Genomic DNA, 23,256 nt, shown 5'->3' with positions numbered 1-23,256 from the left:
GCAACTAGTGGGCCTCTTCCCCCCTCCCAGGCTATTCCTGCAGGGTGTGGGGAGGCTGGGGAAGCAGGGAAAAGTCTGTAGTGGGCATGGAGTGAGGTGGGGGACAGAATGATCTGTGATTCCAGACTCTGGAGAACAGAAGGAAGGCGGGAGAGGAAAATAAGGATAAGCATAATAAAAGGGAGGAATGCACAGCTCTGCCACTTAAGAGTAATTCTGAAAGCAGAACAGAGCTCCCTACCCTAGCAAGCCCGCCCGGGTGCAAAAGGGAGCAGACTCCGTGGGTCTGAGTGGGGGTCACCGTGCAGCTGCCAGGCTGAAGCCACTACCACACATTGTACCCGTCAGGATTCCCTTCTTGGGCACTTGTCCTGTTTCCCAGTTTGCATTTTCATTGAGGGTCCGCTCAAGTCACCGCTCCCTGTGACTTCATCCCCTTTTGAGGTGAGAAACGACAAAACACACGGATTGTCTGCACTTTTAGCCAGAGGCACAATGTTTCTGGTCCCTGAACAGCTGGCGTAAGTAGTTACCCCAAAGACTATCGCCTCCCCAGGTTTGGGGGCCCTCTTATTCTTCTGGTTCATCCTGTTACTGGGGTGTGGCACCCAAGACGGAAATTGCCACTAGACCTCTGCCCCCAACTCCTTCCTTCCAGGGTGTCTCACACCACCAGGTGGCGCCCTGACACTTCTCCAGTCTGGCTGTGAAGGTCCAACCTTCACTCTAGAGGTGGGGATGCCAGGGAGGGCAGCCTGTTTGTGCTTTCCCTGGGCCTTGCCCATACCTCCCCCTGCAATAAAGCCTGCCGGTACCCATGGTTTCCTCGCCTCCTGAATGCAACGAGAGCAGCCCTGCCATAAGGAGAGATTGGAAGGCCCCCCCCAGAGAAAACTCCGTACTTAGTCAAGAGTGAGCCTGGAGTCTACTAGAAGGTAGGAAGCAGGGCTGGTGGTGAAGGGCATGCCAGCCTGTGCCCTGCAGAGCAGCTCTGAGCCGAGAGGAAGTGCTGGCACATAGGGGACACTGGAACCTGGGAAATAAAGTAAGAAGAGAAGTCTTAGAAGAGGGTCCGGGAAGGGGGGTGGGAACACTGGTCTAATCCCGTGACCCGAGATGGATGGTGGCTCCCATTTCAAAGACGTTAATGATGTGAACAGGCTCCCCAGGCCCTAAGTCTCTGTTCCTTTTGCTACACTACGTTAGGCTAGACTGCTTCCAACCACTGCTGCATGGAAGCGTGAGTTGCTTTTGGAACTTCTGGGCCTCATCCGTGCAACAAACACTTGCACACCTGATGCTCTGCTGGGCCTGGAGTTTTGAGTACTGTTGTCCCTTATGGGACTTCAAGTCTACCTCGTTTTGACCTCCTTTGTAGGTTTATTAGAGAAAGCTTCCAGCACCATGCTCGGGATACATTCATCCCCAAATTCTTCCTTTTGTTGAACCCATTCTCTCCCCACCTAGAACTCTAGTTCTACCCCTGGAGCACTTCGTTCCTAGGACGGACCCTCACATAGAGACAGCATCACAGTGAGACCAGCAGGTGGGGACTGTGTGTAGAAAGAGCTGGGCGGGCTGCGTTTAAGCTTAGACACCATATGCCCCTCACCTGTAGCCTAGGTTGTCCGCTTACCCTCCCAGTGATCTACCTTCATTTGTTCTTACTGACCTTAACACCTTTGTATACATGTGGCAATCAAGTCCAAAATGCAAAATTATAAAGTTCTACACCCCCGCCAAACCTCCTCAGTCCCTTCCAGAAATGCTGCAAGCCCCCACAAAAATGCAAATGTCTGTTGGTGTTTGCAGTGGTTTCACAAAGGTGGGAACCAACTTCAAGAGTGTGGCCTGTCAGGCTGGAGGGGCTCACCGGGAGGAGGCCAGGCACTTTCCTGGCTGGCAGACTGCTAGGGTTCCCTCTGCTGTTAGTACTGTGCTAACTTAAGTCTGGGAGGTCACAGGATAACCTAGAGGACATGCTGTGGCTTCCAGCGCCAATGACAATCATGGTGCTGGAGATTTGTATCTTGGTACCTAAAAGGAATGCAGAAGCAGGAACCTTTTGAGAACATTTGCCCTTTAATTTGCATTTAAAATCAGTTTCTTTAAATATTTTAGTTACAAGTTCTGAATAGTGAAGACATAGATGCTGCAGGCACTCAGTATTGGCTCCTGTCCCTTCCCCCCACCCCCCACCCCACCCTCCAGGCCTTGCTTCTCTGCTCCAGATCCAAACGGGCACTCTGCACTAAGTAAGTGGTTCCTGGTCTCAACCGTCAGCAACCTCAGGCCTGGATGCAGTTGGATACAAAGCGATGAAGCCCAGTGGCTTTCATGACAAGAAGTATGTATTTAAACTAGCTCCAAGCAATTCCAATGATTGCATCCAGACCCAACAGGCAACACCACCTCACAGGTGACACTGCCTGTCTCCCCACCGTGTATTAGCATCTTGGGGCTGGTTTCCACACAGTCCAACCTCCTCCAGACCTGTGTTCTGCAGAAAAAGAGCTAAGGCCCTGCTCCCCAAGGGCCATGATACAGAGAAACAGCTGCCTCTTCAGGCCAAGTGCTTACACCAATGGCATTTACAAGCTCAAATCAATCTGAGCCAGTCCACAGGAAGCCCCCTCACCCCAGTCTCACCTGGCTCCAGCCCTGTGACCATGCCTCGTCCCACTGCCATGATGTGCTAGAATCTGTTCTAAATGACAATGTGTTAGAATGGTTCCGAGCAGCCTGGAAAGGTTGGCACAATCACAGCTGTGTGTTACTGTGCCAAAACGGGGCTACGATGGAGGGTGACGGCAAGCCTGTCTCTTCTACAACATATACCTCGGGGGGGGGGGGGGGTCTGCCCTCTCCCCGCTCCTACCCAGATCCCGTGGCCTGCGCTTCCTGAACGAGGTAGAAGAGGCATCTTAAAGTCAATGAGAGTGGAGAATAAAGGTGTCATTTAAGCAGCAAAGCAGCACCTCTTGGCCTGTGGTTGATGCCTCCACACAGGTGGAATCGAGTGAGAATGTGCACAGCCAGGACAGAGGCCGCTCTGAGCTTGGGAGACACCATCCCCTCCTAGCCCAGAACAGACTTTCAAAAGATACAAACTTGATCACATGGTCCCCAGTGGTTTCCCTATTGTAGTACACTGGCACAGGGGAGAAGCAAAATCATCTCTGCACAAGACTAATGGGAGAAAGGCAGGAAATGTTAATGAGCATCCATTAAGGCGCTCTCTCCCGCAAGCCTAAAGAAGATATTCGAGTGTAAGAGAAGGGTGCACAGAAGGGGAGAGCCTGGCAGAATACCAAGAAGAGACCTGTGGCTGCTGGTTACATAGTGCCCTGGTTTCCTTGCTTGAGGCCAACAACATGTGCCTGACACCAGGCCAACCTGGGACCCGTGAGGGGACAGGGAGAAGACTGGTTTTCAGTTCCTGCATGGTTGGTGCGTAGGGTACGTGGCTTCCTCCTAAAGGTCCAGGAGGAGGACTCTAGGATCTTCTACCGCTGCCTTGATTTTGCGGAGAAAAGTTACCGCCTCTCTGCCATCGATCAGCCGATGATCATAGGTCAGTGCCACATACATCATGGGCCGCACCTCCACCTGCAGGGAGGAGAAGTTGACAGGTTTGTCTGTAGCAGAGGAGGCCCCACTGGAAGTGGGGTGATGAGAAAGCATAGTCCACAGAGAAGTTTCTGGTTCCAGAGCTTTTCCCGTTGTTGTTGCCTCTGGACACTTAGAATATATTCAAAGACCAAGGCCCACCCTTAGTGCAAAGCTCCCCCACTCAAGAAAGTTTAACCAAGAAAACAAGTGCCTTTTAAAAAATATGCTCTGCCCTTTCATTCATCTGTCATCTAAAGAAAAAGTTTGTCCTTAAATTCTAGCAGCCTGAAGTTTCTTCTTTAGGGTTACAATTTTAAAAAGTAACCAGAGATCCTTAAATGCTCTGAAATTGTATGCCAAGTTGCGTGTGTGAGCATTTTCAAGGGAGAAGACCTAGGATTTTTGGATTCACAAAAGGGAGTTAGTGACCCAGAAAGGTACTAAACACAGGAATCCCAGGAAGTATTTTCCTACCAATGTATCTTCTAGGCCAGCTCAAGACCTTTGACTTCATTCCCTGAACTCCCAGAGAACCACTAAACCTTCATACAACCCGGCAGCTCACAGACTCTCCATTGCTGTTCTCTGGTTCCCGGGGCAGGGACCATGCTTCCAACTGTACCCTTACTCCCCACAGCACCTAGAGAATGGAGCTTGCTGACCATTCCAGATGGAGGGGCAAGCCTTCTTCAGCACCATGGTCCTCACACTTTAATGCACGTCAGAATCACCTGCAGCTTCTGCTTCATCACGTCTGGGAAAGGGTCCAAGAATTTGCATTTCTAACAAGTTCCCAAATGCTGCTGATGCACACACCACAATTTGAGGATCAGTGCTCTAGCTGTTAATCAGAAACTAAGAATGGAACTTACGTCTGAAACTGCAGTGAATCTTTTATAATGAGCAGTTAGATTTCCCTCTCCTCATCATCTAGCTGCTAGGGCATTAGCAGGGATGGTTCCTACCTTGCCTCCCACAGCCACTGGCCTATCAAAGATGCCATGCATGCCCAGGATGGCCGACTGAGGGGGGTTGATGATGGGCGTTCCGAAGAGTGAGCCGAAAACACCTCCGTTGCTAATGGTGAAAGTACCACCATCCATATCTTCAATAGCAAGTTCATTCTTTCGCGCCTAAAAAATGAAGATTTAATAATTGAAATGTAAGTGCGACCCAGCTTTCTTTACCTAAAGGGAGTCCAGAAGGCTCCCATCTGAGATCAACAGTCCAAATTCTAGCTATTGTTCAGCTGAGACGCCTGTGGCCAGGGTTCCACCAGAGGAAAGGTACGATGCCTCGAGGACCTTTTCCTTCTTCAGCAGGCCTCCTCCTCTGATAAGGATACCTTCTGATACAAGAGCACGCTGAGCTCTGCCAGATGGCTATACATAAGCTCCTTGGACGACTGCCATTCTCGGGCTCGGCACTCCTTATGGAGCAAAGTGAGGCTCCACCTCCCCGAGCACTGCCCACTGGGGAGCCCGGCCTTCTCCAGTCCTTCCTCCCCGACCTGCCCAGCAGCTGGCACACATGCTGCTTTTCACTGTACCTTCTCTCCCAGTTCACTGATGGCTCGCTCAATATCTGCATAATTCATAGCTTCCACGTTCCTGATGACGGGAACCACCAGACCCTGATGAGAGTGAAAAGCTGTTTTCAGTTGCAAATTAATAGTACCCTTTATAACTCCTTTGATTCAAGTTTATGGTCTCCCTTCCCACTGGGTATCTTAATTACTCCATGTGATTGAGTGTCTTAAAATATTTAGGCTTCACATCAAGAGAAAAGGATGTGGTGTGGTCAAAGTAGGTTAGTCTTTCACTAACTCCCTTCCGAAAAGACAGGATTATAAAAATGTTCTCTCCCGAAGGGCCTGTTTCATACAGACAGAGTCCAAGACCAGAGCCTCCCCCCTCTTTCCCCAACATACCCGTGGGGTGGCTACCGCAACACTGATGTCAATATAATCCCTATACACCACCTCTTTGGCTGCGTCGTCAATCACTACGAGAGAGAACACACGTTACATACAACTCCCCAAGCCTAGGCTAATATGGAAATAACTGCATTAATAGGGTAAAAATCCACACTGCTTGGTACACTGTTGGCTGAGCCGCCTGAAAACCACACCACAGGCAGCAGACTCCTCTTACTCCAGCTGTAACCAATGTGCCAACCCATCGATCGCAACATCTCCCGAGTGACCCTGACTGAGCCCGACCACACGAGTGTCCGTTTTGGGGGGAGCCCTCAGAAGGGCTCAATACACTGGCTCACAAGGGATAGGTATGCACTGGCTTCTTTTTCACCAGCTCTGCCCAAGCCCTCCCTTAACAGACAAGGGCTGGGGTTTACAAAGTGCTCCCAGAAAGGCAAATTAGCAAAAGGAGGGGTGGGTGGGCCGCTGGTTCCACCGCCTACTCTCACAAGAGGTGAGGGAGGCCTCTTTCTAGGAGGCTCGGGAGGAAGCAGGGTAGTGGAAAATAGCAAACTGGCAGCTGAAAAATCTAGGTCTAGGGCTGAGAAAACACAAGCTTGGGAATCTTTTCCATAGCAAGTCTACGGTTGTGTTGTTAGAAAACCACCAAGGAAAAGCATGTAACGTGAGAAAGAGGCCAAGAGAACTCTGAGAATTGCCTACATGTCCGGGCAGGCAGAAGAAAGGGATGGAGAGCCAATCAGGAAAGCATGAGAGGAATGGAACACACAAGGAGGGACACATCTGGGCAAAGCAAAGACGCCCCTCTACCTACCTAAAAGTACACCACTCAATGAAAGGGACTAGGGTTTCTGTTTCTAGATCTTTAGGGACCCTTGGCACTGCTGAGGATTGCAAAAGTGTCACTATCCCCTCTCCAATCTTCCAGGGAACAGAGAAGCATCTCAATAGGAAAGAACTGCTTGTTAGATCAACATTGCAATGACGTAGGTGAGCAGAAAGTAAGGAAAACGAGCACCAAGTCCATGAAAGAAGGGCCAAGCCTACCAGTGAGGTTCAGTGACCAGAAACCAAAGGTCACCCTGGAACCTATGCCAAGTGTGATAGGCCACAAGATGCCAGGGTCCGTGGGAAGGCTGGTGCTAGACAGAACATAAGCTTCCACCCTGACATGAGAAGCCTGGAAAACTGGGCTTGCTCAGAACTGCCTGATGGCAGAGCAATTGCCAAACTATGAACTGGGAGGAGAAACCATTCTGTCCAGCTTGGGGGAGCGGGGGAGGCGTAAATAATCATGACACCATTTCAGGAGGGTGAACCAAGAAGTCTCTGGGGAAAGACATTCATGTTTTCACAGGTATGAAAGAGTCTTGGTCTGTTGGCCCCCAACTTTCTGTGTGTGTGGGAGCAGTCTGTGTTCCTGCACACATCTCCTAGGACCTCTTGGGGTCCGGCCACCACAAACTCACCTGCATTTACAACAGGCTGCTCCTGCAAGGCAAAGGCTGAGGCCTTCACAAATGCCGACATGAAGCCTAGTTTGAGGTTATGTTTCTTCAGAAAAGCATCTTTGTGCCGAGCCCTCATCTCCTGGATGTTACTGCAAAAACACATCACAAAACAAAGTGACCACAAAGCCTTTATTTTGATTTCATACCAGCTTCTAACTCCGTGTACACAACTGGGTAAACATTTTTCCCTTACTCTGGACCATCTACCTAAGTTCAAGTTTTGAAATAGTCCAGCGGAGGTCAATATAATAACCTTGTTCCTTTACAAAACCTGGAATCAAAAGAATCAGTCCAGTCTTTAAGGTAGGTTAAGTCCCTTATAGGGCTCCTTCCTGTTCCAGAAATCACAAATTTCAGTGACAGGTAATATGATCAAGAGATCACACAGCATACCAACATCCTTGACTGGATAAGAACGTGATTTCTAGCTACACTAAAATCATGAGCTCTCTACTCTGAGGAAAAATTGTTTTAAGCATAAACACAGTCTATAAAATAAATAGTATTCTTTTTGTTACAATTATGTCCCCAAAATCCACAGCAAACTTGATTATGACTTCCTTGTGACCCTCTTCCAGTCTCCTAAATAATGAAAACAAAAAACAAAACAAAAACAAAAACCTCCACAGGTGTTTGGGCTCCATGTGAGCAAAAGCATCCATGACTATATACGGTCAGGTAGAGTCCAGTGTCCTCTTAGGCTCACGGGAAAGTCAATAGATTTCTTCTTCACCCCCCAGAGTTAGCAGTTCCATATACCGTTCCTTCAAACAGGTGCTAACACCCACCACATGAAAGGGACAAGGCTGGACATCAAGATACAAATATAATAAAGACGTAGCCCTTGCCCTTAATATCAGTTTAATGGATGTGGTTTCCTTGGTATTTAGAAAACTGGAGATGTGTGGACCTAAGTTTTTAGAGTACAAGCAGCAGGGCCTTCTGAGAAGCCTTTACAACGTAAACAGCCTTTGTTCATTTAGGACTCATTTCTCCACAGATGTGTACCACATACATACCGCAGTTAGTGGGAAATGATTTTCCCATTATTTTGTTGCAGAAACCTCAATATTTATCGGAATACAGTTCCATGATGGAAATTGAATTGAACTTTATCTCAAGCCTAAACGCTCAGTTTTCCCTTTCTCCCTATAATGGCCTAATTTGACATTAGCACCAAAGAAGATGGTTTAACTTTAACTCCCTCTTCAGACCGTTTGCCTTTGAAAAAGGAAGTTTTCCTAGGGGGCCTGATTGGGTTTAAATGTTTGTTTTCCTGAGTCTAACCTTATTTAGTGCTAGGATTACCACCCTAAAGACATTACTGGTTCCCAAGACACAAGAGCTGCAGAAGAGGGAAAGAGATGTGATAAACATCTCTGCTCTCAAACCTGCCCAAATGCTATTGTCTGGTCATTAAGCAGTTTCTATTTCAGAGCTCTGCCCTTGGAGGCAGGGGCTGGGACAACAGGGTAGAGGAGAAGGCCTCAGAAAGGCCCCTCATGGGTAGCCGATCAGCACAAGACCCAAAGGGCACTCGATCTAAACCACATTACTGACTGCAGTGAGACCCCAGGCCACTGTTAAGTGACACCTCGATTAGCTGCTGAAAGGTGATCCAGCTACTGCACTTACCTTTCCATCAAAGCTGTTGGGCCAACTGCATCTTTCAAGGCCACAAATATTTACATGTTTTGTCTTAAGGAATTAGGTAGAATTTCAAAGTCCAATTCAATTTGTGTACAATCTGGCCCTAATGCACTGAAACATAAGCTGCAGCCTTTGTGATTCATTAGTTAAGGCCCTTCCTTGTGTCCTACGGATAGGAAGGAGAGAAATCTTTTGCTTGAATGATATCCAGTCTTTGTAGGAAGCTTCACGACAAAATGGAAAACATCTAGTGAAATAAGCCACAGAGCCCTACTCTGGGAACAATGCCACAGCACACTGTCAATACATCACTCCCTTCTCTATGTTTTTCAGATCCCTTCAAAAGAAAACAACTTCCCCTAATGAAAAGTAGGTTAGTAAACCCTTAGAATAAAAAGCAGCAAAGACATGACCTGAAGACTTCATGGTCTTCCTCCTGAATTAAATATAAACTTTTACCCCTGGCATTCAAAACATTCCAAAGTATGGATCCGACTTCCTTTCCCATTCTTTCCCACACATTCCTGACATCAGGTATTTCTCAAATGTATCCTGTACTTCCTGTGTGTGTCAGGTCCATATTGTTTGTTTACAACATCTGGAATGACCCTCCCCCCAATACTACTTGTGTCAAAATGCTAGCTGATCTTAAGACCTATTAAAAATCTCTTTCCTGGGGCGCCTGGCTGGCTCAGGTGGTGGAGTATGCAACTCTTGATCTCAGGGTTGTGAATTCAAGCCCCACACGGGGTAGAGATTAAAATTATATATATATTTATATATATATAATATATATATATAAATATATACAATATATAATATATAAATATATATAATATATAATATATAATATATAAATATATATAAATATATATATAAAATATATATATATAAAGTTTACTTATTTTGAGAGAGCTAGCAAGAGCGAGCACACAGGAGGGAGGGGCAGAGAGACAGAGAGACACAAAGAATCCCAAACAGGCTCTTCACTGTCAGCACAGAGCCTGATGCAGGGCTTGAACTCACAAACCATGAGGTTGTGACCTGAGCCGAAATCAAGAGTCAAGTGCTCAACTGACTGAGCTCCAGGCGCCCCCACCAAAAATAAAATCTTAAAAAAAAAAATCTCAGGGCCACCTGGGTGGCTCAGTCAGTTAAATGTTTGACTTCGGCTCAAGTCACGATCTCATGGTTTGTGGGTTTGAGCCCTGCATCAGGCTCTGTGCTGATAGCTCAGAGCCTGGAGCCTGCTTTGGATTCTGTCTCCCTCTCTCTCTCTCTCTGCCCCTCCCCTGTTCACGCTCCGTCTCAAAAATAAACATTAAAAAAAAAAAAAAAATCTTTCCTCCGAGTATTGCCTGACCCTCCCCACCCCATCTCTGCCCTATACCTCAAAAACAAACACTCATTCTCTCCACCTCATAGTTTTTGTACTCTTCTGATGCTTTTTCTAGATTTTACTTTGTGTTTATCTAAACCACATGGTAAGCTCTAAAAGGGTAGGGCTCTTTTTCCCTTATCCTTGTATGCCCTTCAAATACAGTATAGCATCTTGTACACAGTTAAGTGCTCAAATGCTGCAAAACTTAACTACATTGTCTTCCCCACAGTGCTGACACTTGTATACATCAAAACCTTGAAGAAAATGGGTGAGTCAACAGCTCACCATACAAATGGTTATATTAAATTGTCCCTTTGGTTATCATTCTTAGGTTTTTACTTTAAAAACAAAACAAAACAAAAACTTGCTTTTCATTTCTTTATCAAAGCTGGTAAAGGTGAAAGCAAAGACAAGCCTATGCCTTTCTATCAACCAGTCTGAGTTGCCTAGAAGTGCACTTAAGGAGCGGTCGCTGTGAGAAAGAAGCAGGGTGCAGCGCCCTGGCTCTGAGCATGAGTCAAGTGGCTCTTTGTCTCCAGGGTAGGGCCAGACATAAGCCTCACTGGCGTGGTTGCCCTATCTTTACTTGGCAACTCAACACCAGTTATCAGGTCATCAGAGTTTAACACCATCATCAGCCTCATTTATCAGACGTCACAAGATTCAGGTATAAAAGGCCCAGTTTTTTAAGTCACAGAGGCAGGCAATTAGAGAATGAAACTGATGGGTTACTTCTTGTGTCAGTCAACAAACAGTGCAAAGGCATCCCTCTTCTTGCTGTTAGTTATGGAATCAGCACTAGGTAGGGGCTGGGGCAAGTTCAAGTGTTCTCCAAGGAAAAGGAGATAGGGACCGGAGCGCTCACCTCATGTCGATCTCATTGAACGTAGTCAGCATCGCACACGTATTCTGGGCTTCCTTCAGACGCTGTGCAATGCGCTGCCGCATCCTATTCATTTTCTCCTGAAAGTGGGACAAGTATTGACAACTTGGTCTCTCTGGATCAAGCCCTCCCCGCTCGGTCCAAGGGAGCACTCAGCTTACAAGGACTGGATGGTCAAGGACTATAGTAATGAAGCACAAGAGCTCCAGGCTTTCTCTTGCCTGTGGTGGCTTTGTTCCTCTGAGCAAGAATGAGAGGAGACCCAGAGAAAAACTACTCACTCAGATGTGCCTGCATTTGACCAAGAATGGAGGGTCAGGAAATGGTTTGATTTAAAAACCAAAACCAATTTATGAAAAGGAAGAGTGTGGTGTAGGGCTAGCCAGCCCAAGAATCACGACAGAATGGGCAATTTCTGGTGATAAAGACTTGCATGAGAATAGCTACCGTGGAATGGAAACTCACAAGCAACAAACTTTGAGGCGACAGTATTTTTAGGAGGTATTCTCAGGCAGGGGAACCCACACACTTGACCATACTTCCTTGAGGTTTTATGTCCCCCCCCTGGTAGCTACTATTACTATGTAGCCTTCAGCTAAGTGTCCCTGAGGGGCAGGAACAGAGCTCACCAAACCACCTCTCTACAGTGTGTGTTACTGTGGGAGGGAGGGCGCACGTCAGTAAGCTCCCGTCTCCTGCAAATATTTCACTCAACCAAGGCGTTTCAGCGGTAGCACAACACAGTGGGGAAAAAAACCACTGGACAAGTAAACGTTCAGAAGACTTTAGGTTCTATCTAGTCCTATCAATTGACTGTTATGTGACTGTGAATACATCACTTCCTAAACTCAGTTTCCATGAGCTGCCGGCCATTCAAAGGTAGGCACCACAGGGCCTGCACTCCACTAATCTCAACGCTGCCCCCTGCCTCTTCCTGGAAGTGGTCCCCAGAGGCTTACCCGATGTTCTGAACGCAGACCTTTGCCAGCTCCTGGCTCAGCTACTGGAGGGGCAGCAGTGGGTTTTACTGCAGACACTGAAAATGAAGGGAAGGTACAGCTGCATCAGAAAATCAGAATAACATTTACTAAGTGGCAGTGCTCTCATACTGTATTGTCCCTTAATCCTGAAGATATTCTGAGGTGTACTAGGACCATTCCCACTTCACAAGTGAATGATCTGCTCAGAGAAGTTAAGTAACTACCCTAAGGTCACACAGCTGTAAACAAAAAGCTGGGATCCAAATCCAGGTCTTCTGATACAAAGTCTACAGTTCCTTCTACAAAGCAGTCAACAGAGCCTGTTCAGAGCCATGATTAGTCTCAGATTCTGCCCTATGAGGGAACATGACATTAGATGAGATGTTCTTCTCCCACACAGAGACACGTGGGAGGTGAAGGCTTACCCGGTTTGCTAGCGAGAGGTTGTGAGGGTGAGGGCACTGGTGGCATCTGAGTGGGTATGGATGCTGCAGGGGGAGGAGGAACTGCCGATGCTGTAGGCTCTGCTTTTGGGGCTGTAGCAGCAGGAGCTTCTGGTGGCTTGGCCTTAGCAGGAGCAGCTGAAAAACAAAAACAGAGGCCATTGGCGTTGTCTGGAACGAAAAGCAAGCAAATCAGACACTAAGCAAGGTTGAGCAGCGAAAGCTCTATCTCGAATCACTTGACACATTCTACCTGGGCATCTGCCATATATACAAGGCAGTATGAAATGCACACAATGATATGAGGCCCTATCCTTCCATTTCCCAGCGCTCCTGGATGTCCTACATTACATAACTGACTTAATTCAGCTGCCTGCCTGATTTCACATGTATTGACTGCTGGTCAAATTTAGCGAGTACTTTCACAGCACCTACTAAGCCTATGGCAATATAAACTTCCAAGCAAAAGAAATCCAGGCAATTGAAGATGCTAGCTAATACAAATACATGAAAGCAACACATTTCTAGTTACAGGAATACTGACAGTCTCATCTTCTACTTTAACATCACGTGTGGAAGAATACTCCGAACTATTAAAAAAAGAAAGGTCTAAAATAAAGGCTCACTCAGACTTAAAGAGTTCAGAGCGTTTCATCTAGCATAATGCTCATAAATCAATGAGGTGGCCAAACCCTAAACTCACAACTTTAAATTAAATGTGTATTTTGAGTTTATCCAGCTGTACATATCTGGTTTCATATGTAAATTAGAAGAACATTCTTTTCCAGGAATGATAAAGAGATAGAATTCTTCAACTGGAAGAATCGATCTTATTCCCTAGCCTTCTACCACACATTATCTCAGCCTGGTCTCAGCCTGATTAATCTCTCTACTTAACTATATTGTTAACGAGAAAGAAAGAGACGTTAGCAGTCACAGCATTTAACAAAGAATCAGAAAACCAGTTATTTTCTTTTCTAGCCCCTCATACTGACTGTAAGGTCCCATATAATTCCTTTTCTTGTTTCTTATTTCTTCCCAAGGGAAAGAGCAACCCTCCCTACAAATGTTATGAGAAAACACGAGTGGAAAAAACACACTGACTTCTCCAGAATGGACACCATGAAATATTATTTCTTCTCACTTTAGTAGAACAGTGGCTCTCAGCCCTGGCTTTGTATCAGAATCACTTGGAGAGCATTAAAAACACCCAAAAACAAACTATAATAGCCAGGATCTGTTAACACCAGATTTCATATATCAGAATCCCTGGACCATGGAGTCTAGGCATTTGTCTTATTTTAAAACCCCCATGTGATTCTGGTGCCAGGGCTGGGGAGGAGGGAAAAAAAAAAAAAAAAAAAAAATCACTATCTTTAGAATCTTCTTCATTCTATTATATGTTTAAGAAAAGGTCCAGCATAAGAAAATACACGGAAAGAAGAGTTATTACAAGTTTTTTTTAAAATACCCCTTTCTTCTAGAACTTGATATTTAAAGTGCCCACTATATAAATATCACCTTAGTCCCTCAACTAACAGCAGCCGGAATGCCAAATAGTCTTTGAGGTATCAAGGAATTAGTACATTATGCTCAGGCCCAATTCCAAGGGGGAACACTGGAGACCTTGACAACCAGGAGAACTTCTTTACCGCCAGTTTTCCTGAGCGTGAAAAGAGGAGTGCCTCCTTCTACTTTTCCCCCATCAGGTACCAAAAGCGCTTCAATCACGCCATTTGCTGGTGATGGGACCTGCACAGATGTCTGGAAAACAAGGACAGATGGGGAAAGAGTTCAAATTTTTACTCAGCATTAGAAATTTAATTGTCTAGAATCTCCAATATGAGTCACAACAGTTGCAAAACAGATATACAAGACTCTGCACATAGAAACACCAAGGCCACACTCTCAGAGTAATGAAGAGTCAATGCTATTGTGAAGATTCACCCTTTGTCCTTTCACAGAAACATTAAAGCAATGTTCAGTTAATGTGTTTCCAAGTGATACCAAAAAAAAAAAAAAAAAAAAAAAAAATCCAAACATCTCATGCCCAAGCACAAGTGCAGGAACACACAAGTGCAGGAACACGTGTGTGCACCACCACCCCCTCCCCCCACCACACACAAAACTAAAGCCACTAAAGTACATAATACATATACTGAGAACAATCCAAAAATAAACTTTTAAGACTTGTTTTCTTTTTAATGAGCTATTCCAACACTTTAACAATGGAGGTTAAAGCAAGTTAAAAATTATCTTTAAACAACAATTAAGTCCCTGTTTGTTTTTTTTTTTAATTAGGTTAATAAACCAAGGGGGAGAGCATGAAAGATTACATAAATATAGGACAAGCCTACCTTGTCAGTTTCAATCTCACAAACCACTTCATCTTCTGCAACAGTGTCTCCAACAGCTGAAAAGACAGTCAAAGGCTGCCTGTTAAGTGGGAAGGACTCTAATAGCCACAAAATCCCTTTTGACAGGTGTGTTAAAACACCCTTTTCCTATAGGGTCAGGAAAAATTACACTGCACGTAATAAGAAGAAAGGAGCCCAATTACTGAGGCAGGGAGAGGGGGAGGGCAATGACAACTTTATAAAGCATTTAAACTTAAGAAACGAGTAAGGCCTGAAATCTTACCTTTCTCCCACCTAACATCTCCCTCTGTGACAGATTCTGCAAACGCTGGGGTTTTGACTGTAATCACATCATCCTCTAGGAAAAGGGCAAAAAAGAAAAATCACATGGAGTCCATATATTTCCGTTTTAATTAAACTCCATTGTTGCTCTTCCCATTAAAACGCCATTCCCAAGCAGGCAGGGAATTGAAGGCTGGTACTTACTGCACACAGCTGTAGTTCTGAAGAAGCGAACACTGAAGACACTACTGTTGTTAATACTACAGAAAAAACATAAGAAAAGTAAGCTCCTTTAGCAGGTGAACCACTCACATCTTAGTCTAGATAAGGCACCATGGATCACTTTCCCTTTAAATCAGTGATTCGCAGCCAGGGGTGTCCATCAGTGTCACCTAGGGGAACTTCTTCAAAGCATACGTGTCCAGGTCCCATCCCCAGAGATTATGACTCAGCAGGTCTATGGCAGAGCCCAGATGATTTGGGTGCCCTAAGAAGTAAGCTCCTCGGGTGAGTCCAGAACCCTGTGCTGAAGTGAAACGTCAGGTCTCACAAAATAGAGACTTACATTTGGTTCAGTGAAGGAAAAGATAAGCATCTTGGTCCTTTGCACACCCACCAAAAGGAACTGGCTTCCTGATTAGGTTTTTTCTTAACCAAATCCACCTAAGATAAAGTACGTGCCATTGCCAGCCACAAACAATGAAATTTTTGTCTGCACGATTACAGACCGAGATCAGATAAGGCAGCAAGATGACACAGTTAACTCTGTATCAAAACAAGAGGTTATGGGCCAAGGGTGGGGGCAGGGGCAGAACCACCAAAAAAGTCCTAAGATATCTCTTAGTCTGTTCTCCTGCTAGTAGGCAGCACACTGGTCCATTCTGGACCCACTCAAGAAGAACCTCAAAAGACCAAGGTATTTTCCAATATGTCACTAACTTCATATAATGTAAACTAGAGAATGAGATCACCTTATATGCACGAAAGCAATAAGAGTGGTTAACTTTAGAGAGTGGGACATGTAGATATATATGGTATCCATGGTTATCTGTTAACACACATATACATTCGGGGAGAATGACTAGGACCGATGGGGACTTTCACTTTCTACACTTCAGGACTGTTTGAATATTCTACAACAAGCACCTTTAGGATATGAAAAACAGATTTAAGTTGCCTTTTGTTTTTATTTATTTACTTATTTTAATATTTATCATTGGGGGAGAGAGAGAGAGAGAGAGAGAGAGAGAGAGTGTGTGTGTGTGTGTGTGTGTGTGTGTGTGTGTGTGTGTGTGTGAGTCAGAGCACAAATAGGGGAGGGGCAGAGAGAGAGGGAGACACAGAATCTGAAGCAGGCTCCAGGCTGAGCTGTCAGCACAGAGCCTGACATGGGGCTCGAACTCACAGACCATGAGATGACCTGGGCCGAAGCTGGACACTTAACCAACTGAGCCACCCAGGCGCCCCTAAGTTGCCTTTTGACATTTCTACTTTTGTAATGTCAAAATAACTATAAGATCTATGTGGAATCAAGGGGAAAATGTATGTTATTTTTTGAAAAAGCACAGAACACAAAGTGATCTGCATAAGGTCTATAACCATGTGTAAGCACACGTTCGTGGGACAGAACTGGTGGGTAATGGGCAACTGCAGAGACTGCTCCGTGAGAACACTCAAGAACCGGGAGCACTGGCTGTCTCCAGGAAAAGGAACTTGGTGGCACTGCAAGACCACTTGTGAATCATGAAAAATCAAAATGTTTTATGATGAAAGGATTTTTAAAATAAAGCGGGTACCTTATTCACAGAAAACAGACAAAAGACAACACAAAAACAGTTATAAGATAAGGTGATCTCACCCCTGAAATTTTAGTGTTTTTTTGAAAAACAATTTACTTTCAGATGCTAATTTGTTGTATATATTGCATAGAAATTTGTGGTTGTTCCAATTTTCATTTAAATTGTAGATGAAGGGCATCTAGGTGGCTTAGTTGGTTAAGTGTCTGACTCTTGGTTTCGGCTCAGGTCATGATCTCACGGTTTGTAAGAATAAGTCCCATGTCGGGCTCTCAGCTTATGGTATGGAGCCTGCTTGGGATTCCCTCTCTCTCCACCTCTCCATCCCTCCCCTGCTCATGCTCTCTTAAAAAAAAGAAACAAAATGTATTATATGTTCACTGTAGAATATTTGGAAACAGCAAAAAAAAGTACAGTAAAAATACAGAACCATTTTATAACCTGCGTTCTCCCACTTATCATAGTGTGAACGTGTTAACATGACATAGCTTAACCAACCCCGTGTTGTTTCCCCATTTTGAGAGAAATCTGGGTATACCAGGAGTTCTTCAGTATAGATTCTTAGAAATGGAATTGCTAGATCAAAAAATACACAGTTCAAAGACTCATGAATGTCAACTGCCCTCCAAAAAAACCTCAGAAATTCATTCCTTTAGTACTAAGTGCATCATTTTCTCAATTGAAAAGAAAATCCCATTGTGATGCATGGTGAAGAAGGAACTAATCTGCTGACTCTTCATTTTAAAGACTCTCCCTAGACAGAAAGTAGCTTGATAGCTGTTTAACCGATAACTAGAGAGCATCCTCTTACCACCACCCTGAAAATACTTGGAATGAAAAGTGGCATTAAGCAACATTCATAAGCAGAAGTTAATCTGAAACACACATGGGTGGCCTTTCTCAAACTGCATTATGCAATAATGGCATTCCCTCCAAAGCAGTCAAAGTCCCAGGACTCAACTGACTAGTCTTTTGCTTTTACTGTTTCAAAAATGACTATGCTACCAAGAGGATGCTCTAAATCTCCACAATAAATGTTAACCTCCAGCCCTTCGGCAGCATCTGTATCCAACCAGAATACTTATGGGTACCCTTGTATATTTATTCCCATAAAGAGAGGGTTCCAATTTCACTTTCTTTATAATCTAAACACCTGAGGACAACCACACTCTCGGGCCAGCACTGGACATGAGGCTGAAGCTCAAGGTATATCACACATCATAAATCAACAACAAGATTAGGTCTAGAGACTCAACATAACCACCTTGATAGCTAGGCTTTGAAGCCAGTGAAGAAAGCAGATGGTCAAATTCAGAACTAGAGTCTTAAATACCCTGTGGTCACACATTTGTGCTCCCCAGTGATACTTACACAATCTTCCTGCTGTCAGGGTAACCTGGTCCCTGACATAAGGAGACCCCTGCAAGAAACAAAACAACTCTTAACCAACAACTCTTATCTTATACAGGTTACCTGCTGGGAATGGAAAAGTCTGTTCACCTCCTAATGCTGAGATAGAGCAAGATCAAATGTAGGCACCAATATAATCTTTATCAAAAGAGTCCTGCTTCTCAATGGCAGAGAGCAACAGGTATGTGGGGTTGAGACTGGGTATATGTTTGAAGAGGAAAGGGGAGAATTCTAAGGGCAAAGCTGGAAGTAGTTTTATCATCTTATTTACCTTAAAATTCATAAACTTCCATTATCCTTACATATTGTCACAATAAAACCTCCCTACTCCCCAAGTGTTCAAATATAACTGAAACTTGAGAAAGACACATAATGGCTTCTCTTGTGACTACACACAGCCTCATCTGAGAAGCAGTGGGAATGTTTGGTCTGGGTTTCTGTTTCCCTGGTTACTTAAAATGCATGAAGCTGGAAATCTTACTACCCAAACTCTAGTAGCAAAGACTGGGCTACTTTAGGTTCAGGGTCTCCAGTTTGCCCCAGTACCAAGCAAATCACGGTCCCTCATTTCAGTTTATTGTCTTCCTGTGATCTCCCTGAGGTCTTCCCCTCTGGTCAGACTCAACAAGGTTGGAGCCCCTTTCTGCTCCACCAGTTGTCCTTATCACAGATAACGGCACTTCCCCAAGTGACAACTAGTTACTACAGTACAGCTGCCTCCCCTAACAAATTCTTTCATAGCTCTTATTTCCTTCAGATCTATTAACAATTCTTTCCAAACCATGGGCTCAGGAGACACCAAATGGGAAACAGCACTCTCTTGTGCCCCCTCCTCCCCCAAATCTCCAAGGTTTCAGAGTCAAGTAAGTCACTTCTCTGTTCAGCAGTCAATGCCTCTGTGGTACAAATCCCAAGTACAGCATGTCTTTGAGCCAGAACAACCAACAGCTCATACAGAGTTTTGGAACCCTGAGTCCAATTTAGAGTTCATCCTATAGCAAGTCTCATTTATACAGTGCTTTAGGGTTTACCAAAAGCTTTCACAGGGGCACCTGGATGGCTCAGTTGGTTGAGCCATCAGAGCAATCTGACTCTTGATTTTGACTCAGATCATAATCCCAGGGTCATGGGATTGAGCCCCGCATCTGGCTCCTCACTATGCATGGAGGCTGCTTAACATTCTCTCGCTTTCTGCCCCCTCCCCTTCTCATGCTAATTAAAAAAAAAAAAAAAAAAAAGCTTTCACATAAATGACCTCATTTTGATTTTCATGTCTCACACCTCCCTGAAGTAGAACGACCATCTGTCATTATTCCCATTTCATACATAAGTAGGGTTTCTGGAGGTTTAAGTAACTAGCCCAAGGTGAAGCCTTGGGACACAACGCAAACCCCAAGTACAAACCCCAAGTTCTTTCCGTTGTCCTGCCAGTCTATAAATGGGGAAAATGTTTACTTTTGGGATTCCTAGTTTAAAAGAATATTTATTGTTGAGAGTCCACTACAAGCTCACTCTGCTAGGTGCCTATGTTCTCAGGACTCTTAGGATGAAGTCCAAAAACTTTACACATCCCTGAACTGTACAGCCCTCCCTATCTTTGCAGCCAGACAGACTTCCTTTCCATTTCTGTGACCGGGTAAGTCCCTTCCTGCCTGAAAACGTTTGCACAAGCAATTCCCTTTGCCTGTAATATTGTTCTCTTGGCCAACTGCTATGTATTCTTTAAGACTTGGCCTAAATGTCACTTCTTCTGGGAAGCCTTTAGTGACATTCTCACCACACTCTCCACCTTCCCAAGCTGGGCTACATCCCACCCTTTCATTACACCCTGGACTTCTCGCTCATAGTCATCACAATGTAATTGTGTCCTTACGTGTGCATAAATGCATATTTCCTGTCTCTCCAGCTAGCCTTAAGATTCTGGAGGGTATCCCTGTCACTTAGCACAGTGCCTGGCATGTAGTAAGAACTCAATAATTCATCTGTTGAGCACAGGAGTAAGTGACAACATGGTGGGTTAAGAGTTGAGGCTGAGGAGTCAGGTAGACCTGGCTTGACCGATAGTTGGCCGAGTGACCTTGGTGAAGGCACTTACCCCTTCTTGGGTTATGCATTTGTAAAAGAGAATACCTCTTTTATTGTTTCTTGATGATTAACTGCAAAATGTGCAGAAAGCACTCAGAACAATGCCTGGCACACAGAAAGCTCACAATAGGATCAACTCATTCAACAAACATTTATGCCAGGCATATAAAAAATTATTGGGATAAAACCTAAATTCCTTCCAATAGTCCACACACCATCTTCTATCTCAGACCATTCCCTCCCTTAACCAAAATTCTCTGGCTAAATCACCTTTTTTTTCCCAGTGCCAAAACACTGCCAAGCTCTTCCCTTCCTCATGGTCTCTGTACATGCTATTCCCTTTCCTTCTCCTCGTCTTCACTGAACTGGCCTCTGTCACACCCTCTGGGTTGCAGCTTTAATGTCCCCTACTAAAGGGGGCCCTTCTGTCCACCTTCATTTGTTTCCTTCTCGGCGCTTGACCAAAATTCATGATCCCTCATTTGCTTAGCAATTTACACTGTCTTTTCTCCTAGATTGGAAGTTCCAGAAGGGCAAGAACTGTCAGCTGCTGCATCCCTAGGGAGCACCTAGTACAGGCAGGAGAAACTCAGTGACTATGTGCTAAATGAATAAACGATAGCTGTTCTTATTAAATAGTACTTTGTTTCACTCCTATATATCTGAACATCATGTGGAGAAACATTAGCACCCCGGTTTCCTCACTTACTGCTCTGTCCAGGAGAAAAGCATGTTAGGTGAAGACAAGGGCACAACTTACCAGGCAGGGAACGTCTCCCTAGAGGGCAGTTCCCCTGTTGAGAAAGAAGACATTATCGACGTCACCCAAGATGAAAGGAGGGAAGAAACAGCTTTTTCTTTTAAGTACAGACTCAAAGCTGCCCGGGTGCTAGTGACAGGTGAATCTCATGACTCCAAAAGGCAAATGCAACAACCAGGGCTCTCAGTCCCAGCCGGGCCTGACAAACTATCTCAACTTCCCACCGGGGCTGAACACCCACTGACTAACGGGAGAGAGGGGGCGGGCCCCGGATCCCGTCTGGACTCCGCCGCGCCTCCTCCCAAACTCTGAGTCTCGTGTCGGGACGGGCGCGGCTCTGGAGGCTCCTCAGCCCCGGCGCGGAGGGTGGGGCGCAGCCGGGGACGGGGCGCCGGCTGCCTCGGGAAAGCTGGGGGCCGCGGGGCTCTGCAAGACGCCCCAGAGAGCAGCCGCGGCCCCGGGCCGCCCAGTCCGCGGCCTCCGCGTCCCGGTGCCCTTGGTGCCCGGCTTGACCGGCGCGCCGCGCCCCAGCTCCCCAGGCTGCCCCTCGGCCCGCCGGCGCGTTTCTCATCCGCCGGGGCCCCGGCCCGGCCGGACCGTACCTTCTGAAAAGCAGACAACGAGCGGCTGAACGCCCGAGACACGCAGCGTGACCGGGACAGCATCGCGGCGGCGGCAGCGGCGGAGCCGAGGGCGGGCGGACACCGGATATAGGGCCCGGCAACAGCCGGAAGCGGGGCGGGCCACGGTACCTGCCGCCCGGGGAGGGGTGTTCGGAGCGAACCACTGGCGGGTGGGGGGAACCGACGGGCCGCGCGGACCAGCCCCGGCCTCAGCCCACCTGACAGCGCCAGGGAGCCTACGGCGGTGGGGCGCTCTTGGAGCCCGCTGCACTGCCTGCCGGCCTGGGTCGGTCCTCCCGGGGCACCTACGACTGTCTGGAGACCAGGCCGCTCCCGGAGTCCCGCCCTCCCCGACCTTTCCTCAGAGCTGGCCCTGAGTTTGGCGCCAGTCTCTCCTGGGACCCCAGGACACCGCGCCTTTCCACCTCTGCACTACCGGCAAAGAGAAGGAGGCTGGCATGGGCTTTGAACTCGGACCTTGGCAGACACGCCTGCCCTATCTTACACTTGAGTGGCCTTGGGCAGGTGACATTGCTTCCTGAGCCTCGGGTTCCTCAGATATATATAAAAAAGCAAGAGTCACTTCCCGGCCTCCCTAACCCCAGAACAAAGAAGCAGCCCCAAGGAACCTCTAAAGGTTCCCACTGCCCTTTTACCAGCGAAGATCAGCAAGTAGCCTTACTTCTGCAACGTCTCCTGATCTTCCCTCGTCCTGCTCAAATTCTCTCCAAGCTAATTGTAACCCCATACATCCTATGCATTTTGGAGGTGGTTCCTTAGTCACTCTATCCCTAGAATACAAACCACGAAATGAGGGACCTTGTCTGTCTTGTTCACTGCTGTATCTCAGCACTTGGAACAGAGATTGGCATAGGTAGGTGTGTATTAACCATCCTGCGTGAAACCTTCAAAGTGAAAGCACATAGCACCACCACCCCTCTTTAGTTTTCCCTCCCCTTCAATGCCCAAGCCCCTGAATGTTCAACCGTATAGCTCACCTTCCTAATAGAAAAGGTTTCCTATAAGCTTTGGTGGAATTAAGAATGAATGAATGAATGAGCCACTAATGCCTGTTCATGTTGGTTGCTTCAGCTGAGTCATCTTGCCAGGTCCGCAGGCACCTTTATGGTGCCTTCACTCACCTAAACTCTGGAAGCTTCCACCTCAATCCTGCAAGGATTGGCAGAAGCCCTAACGAGAAATAGAGAAAACCTTCTTGCTCAGCTGCTGCCCCTGATCAAGTCTTCAGCATCCGTCACCTGGATTCTTTTAAAAGCTTCCAAAAGGGACCACCTGGGCCTCCACTCACGCTTTCTCTAACCCATCCTCCATGTCAAAGATCCTTTAGAAACACACATCTAATCCTGTCACTCTTATGATTGAAGTTTTTCAATTGCTTCAACCTATCAGTAGGATGAAGTCCAAACTCCTCAGTTTGACCAGGCACCTGATAACCTGGTCTTTGGCTATGTTGTGATCCCCGCCCCCCTGATTTTCACTGATGTTGAGCTTTCGTCCTTACCACACCACTGGCAATAGCCCCC

At 46.2% G+C, this 23,256-nt stretch overlaps 1 protein-coding gene across 2 annotated transcripts; it reads right to left on the bottom strand.

The window, feature by feature from the left end:
• Positions 1 to 195: 195 nt before the first annotated feature.
• DLST (dihydrolipoamide S-succinyltransferase) lies at positions 196 to 21,797 on the bottom strand. 2 transcript variants are annotated; one of them, XR_006218989.1, is made up of 16 exons: positions 21,692 to 21,797; positions 21,090 to 21,123; positions 18,206 to 18,254; positions 15,243 to 15,298; positions 15,040 to 15,114; positions 14,757 to 14,812; positions 14,052 to 14,163; positions 12,382 to 12,537; positions 11,936 to 12,012; positions 10,959 to 11,056; positions 7,021 to 7,151; positions 5,543 to 5,616; positions 5,162 to 5,245; positions 4,578 to 4,745; positions 1,874 to 3,609; positions 196 to 1,033 (listed from the first exon to the last, which is right to left on the bottom strand). XR_006218989.1 is itself a non-coding variant. In XM_042990135.1 (15 exons), the coding sequence occupies exons 1-15, from the start codon at positions 21,752 to 21,754 to the stop codon at positions 3,475 to 3,477; spliced, it is 1,368 nt and encodes a 455-aa protein (XP_042846069.1). In that variant the 5' UTR covers positions 21,755 to 21,797; the 3' UTR covers positions 1,855 to 3,474. The 2 variants fall into 2 exon arrangements, 1 of the variants encoding a protein (XP_042846069.1); XM_042990135.1 differs by lacking the exon at positions 196 to 1,033 and having other exon boundaries at positions 1,855 to 3,609.
• Between the last annotated feature and the right edge of the window lie 1,459 nt (positions 21,798 to 23,256).

The sequence above is a fragment of the Panthera tigris genome, chromosome B3 (assembly GCF_018350195.1).
Source record: "Panthera tigris isolate Pti1 chromosome B3, P.tigris_Pti1_mat1.1, whole genome shotgun sequence".
Taxonomy (NCBI): Eukaryota; Metazoa; Chordata; class Mammalia; order Carnivora; family Felidae; genus Panthera; species Panthera tigris.
The sequence above is the reverse complement of the archived record's forward strand: the minus strand, read 5'-3'. Positions and strand labels throughout refer to the sequence as shown.

Bases quoted from the DNA above. Each gene is read 5' to 3' on its own strand.
- DLST (XM_042990135.1), bottom strand. From the start codon at position 21,754: ATGCTGTCCCGGTCACGCTGCGTGTCTCGGGCGTTCAGCCGCTCGTTG. The intron at 18,255-21,089 runs GTAAGTTGTGCC...TGTTTCTTGCAG, and splicing joins AGGGAGACGTTCCCTGCCTG to GGGTCTCCTTATGTCAGGGA. The intron at 14,813-15,039 runs GTAAGATTTCAG...CTGTCTTTTCAG, and splicing joins AGATGTTAGGTGGGAGAAAG to CTGTTGGAGACACTGTTGCA.